This window comes from Arachis duranensis, chromosome 5 (assembly GCF_000817695.3).
Source record: "Arachis duranensis cultivar V14167 chromosome 5, aradu.V14167.gnm2.J7QH, whole genome shotgun sequence".
Taxonomy (NCBI): Eukaryota; Viridiplantae; Streptophyta; class Magnoliopsida; order Fabales; family Fabaceae; genus Arachis; species Arachis duranensis.
Genome location: NC_029776.3, coordinates 39,903,489 through 39,907,156, shown reverse-complemented (window position 1 = coordinate 39,907,156; position 3,668 = coordinate 39,903,489). Strand labels below are relative to the sequence as shown.

Genomic DNA, 3,668 nt, shown 5'->3' with positions numbered 1-3,668 from the left:
TGCTGCAATTTAATTTCTATTTCTGTTTGAGATCTGGCAAAATTCAAATCATCTCTTGCTTTGATAATTGCTGCAATTTAATTTCCCTTGCTTAAATTCTGAATTCCCAGTCCTCAACTCCCTTTTTCCATTCAAGCAGTTTATATTTCTTGCACTTTAAGTTACTGCAATTTACATTTCTTGCACTTTAAGTTTCAGTCATTTAATTTCTTGTTCTTTAAGATTTAGTACCTTTACTTTCAATTCTCTTTAATTTCTGCAATTTCTCCCTCTCCCTTTACATTCTCTGCTATTTACTTACTGTTGGATGCAAAATCACTCAACCAATACTTGATTCGCTTGACTAAATCAACCACTGAGCTAAAATTGCTCAATCCTTCAATCCCTGTGGGATCGACCTCACTCCCGTGAGTTTTATTACTTGATGCGACCCGGTACACTTGCCGGTGAGTTTTGTGTTGGATCGTTTTCCACACATCAAGTTTTTGGTGCCGTTGCCGGGGATTGAAATAGATTGATAATGATAAAGTGAAGTGGAGGTCTAGATCAAGCACTTTTTCTTTTCTGTTTCTTTAATTTTTGATTGACCTACTAACTGTTTGAATTTTTGCTTAAGCTAACTAAAACTTCACTCTAGCAATAGATTGAAGTGTCACTGGTTTTGTGTGTTTCTTATGTTTTGTTTATATGACAGATACAAGAAGAGCTACACCCATCTTTCATGAACAAGACGAACGAACCCTCAGGAGATTAAGAAGAGCTGAAAGAGGGAAAAACATTGTTGGAGAGGAGGAGTCAGAAGAAGAATTTTAAGACATGGAGGAACATTCAACCAATCCACCAGGAGGAGTAGCTAACAACAACAACAATCCACCACAGAGGAGAGTTTTGGCCTCCTACACATTTGCAAATCCCAGACATTGTGGAAGCAGCATCTTAATTCCAATTGAAGACCCCAACCAACCTTATCTACCTTCTTGAGGATTTGTGACACTGTCAAAACCAATGGTGTGCCTCCTGACAGCTACAAGCTACTGCACTTTCCTCCTGACAGCTACAAGCTACTGCACTTTCCTCCTGACAGCTACAAGCTACTGCACTTTCCTCCTGACAGCTACAAGCTACTGCACTTTCCTCCTGACAGCTACAAGCTACTGCTCTTTCCATTCTCTCTCAGAGACAAAGCCACTCAATGGTTGGAATCCTTCCCAAGAGACAGCATCAACAATTGGGATGATTTGGTAACCAAGTTTCTGGCCAAATTCTACCCACCTCAAAGGATCATTAGGTTGAAGACTGAGGTACAAACATTGACACAAATGGAGGCTGAACCCATATATGAGGCATGGGAGAGATACAAAGCTCTAATCAGGAAGTGTCCTCCTGAAATGTTCACTGAGTGGGATAAGATGCAGAATTTTTATGAAGGCTTAACATTGAAATCCCAGGAAGCATTGGATCACTCAGCTGGAGGCTCTTTGCAACTCATGAAAACTGCAGAGAAAGCCCAGAATCTTATTGATATGGTGGTCAACAACCAATACTTCTTTGCTCACCAAAGGCAACGCCAACCGTCATAGAGGAAGGGAGTGTTAGAATTGGAAGGAGTGGATACAATTTTGGCTCAACACAAAGTGATGCAGCAGCAAATTTAGCAACAATTTGAGCAAATGGCCAAGAGAATTGATAGCCTTCAGGTTGCATCAGTGAGTGCCACAAGCCAACCATCAACTCCTTGGGGGCAGAATGAAGAGAACCAAGAAGAACAGCAACAGGAGCAGGTGCACTATATGCACAATCAAAATTCTGGATCAAATGAAGTGTATGGTGACACCTACAATCCATCTTGGAAGAACCACCCAAACCTTAGGTGGGGAGACAACCACAACCAAATCCAACAACCATGGCAAAGAAACTCAACTCAAAACAATTGGAAAAACACAAACCACAACAACCAGCTGCAAGTAAGAACTATGCAGTATCCATGAGAAACCTTGAAAGATAAATAGGGCAACTATCCAAGCAGCTTGTTGAGAGACCAACCAATACCCTACCAAGTGACACTATTCCTAATCCAAAAGAGGAGTGCAAGGCAATACAGCTAAGGAGTGGAAAGATCCTGCTGAAAGATGAAGAAGCTACCAAGAAGCCAAAGGAAAGTGACGAGAAACAAGTTGAAAAAGAGGCAGCCAATGATGAAGATGCAACAGCAAGCAATCAGCCTAAAAAAAAGGAAGACCAGGCACCAAAATTTAGAAAAGAGAAGGAAGCAATGGGAAAGTCAACAAAGGAACAAAAGCAGGAAGTGAACTTCACACCTCCATTGCCATATCCTCAAAGGTTCAGCAAAGAGACTAAGGACCAACACTTCCCAAAATTTCTTGAAGTCTTCAAGAAGTTGGAGATCAATATCCCCTTAGCCGAAGCACTTGAGCAGATGCCCCTGTATGCTAAGTTCTTGAAAGAACTCATCAACAAGAAGAGGAGTTGGCAGGAAAAGGAGACTATACTTCTCACTGAAGAATGTAGTGCTGTGATTCAAGGATGTATTCCACCAAAGCTCACAGATCCAGGGAGCTTTATAGTTTCATGCACCATAGGCAAAATAACCTTAGATAAAGCTCTCTGTGACCTTGGTGCTAGCATTAATCTAATGCCGTTATCAATGATAAAAAAACTTGCCATAGAAGAACTCAAACCCACCAGGATGTCTCTGGTGATGGCTGACAGATCAATCAAGACACCTAATGGCATTGTGGAAAACTTGTTAGTCAAGGTTGGGGAGTTTATCTTCCCTGCAGACTTTGTAATTCTGGATACAGAGGAGGAAGGAAATAATTCAATCATCTTGGGAAGACCATTTTTAGCCACTGCCAGAGCTATTATTGATGTAGAGAAAGGGGAGATGATTTTCAGGGTGCATAATGAACAAATGGTCATCAATGTTTTCAAATCAATGCAACACCCCCCAGAACAAGAAAACTACATGAAGGTGGATAGGATAGAAAGTCTGGTGGAGGAAATGTTAGAAGCCACTTGTCATGAGCAACAAGAAGAAATAGTGGCAGAAATCTCCAGTGAAGACAAGGAGAGAGAAAAGCCAAAACAGGAGTTGAAGCCTCTGCCCCATCACCTCAAATACGTGTTCCTATGAGAAGGGGAGACCTTACCCGTAATCATCAACTCCTCCTTGAATATGGAAGAAGAAACAAAGCTGATTGTAGTGTTGAAAACTCACAAAGCAGCTTTAGGATGGACAATTGACGATATCAAAGGCATTAGCCCAACCATTTGTATGCATAAGATTTTGTTGGAAGAAGAATCAAAGCCTGTGGTTCAACCCCAAAGAAGGCTTGATGTGTGGAAAACGATCCAACACAAAACTCACCGGCAAGTGTACCGGGTCGCATCAAGTAATAATAACTCACATGAGTGAGGTCGATCCCACAGGGATTGAAGGATTGAGAAATTTTAGTTTAGTGGTTGGTTTAGTCAAGCGAATCAAGTATTGGTTGAGTGATTTGTGTTTAACAGGAAGTAAATGACAGTAAATGTAAAGGGAGAGGGGAATTTGCAGTAAATTAAAGAACAGGAAAGTAAAATGTACTGATTCTTAAAGAACAAGAAACTAAATGACTGAAACTTAAAGTGCAAGAAATGTAAATTGC

The 3,668-nt window shown here is 40.8% G+C and overlaps 1 protein-coding gene across 1 annotated transcript; it reads left to right on the top strand.

Moving 5' to 3' along the window:
* The first annotated feature begins 2,272 nt into the window (after positions 1–2,272).
* Positions 2,273–3,154, top strand: LOC107489201 (uncharacterized). The gene has a single exon (XM_016109970.1). The coding sequence runs from the start codon at positions 2,273–2,275 to the stop codon at positions 3,152–3,154; it is 882 nt and encodes a 293-aa protein (XP_015965456.1).
* Positions 3,155–3,668: the final 514 nt, after the last annotated feature.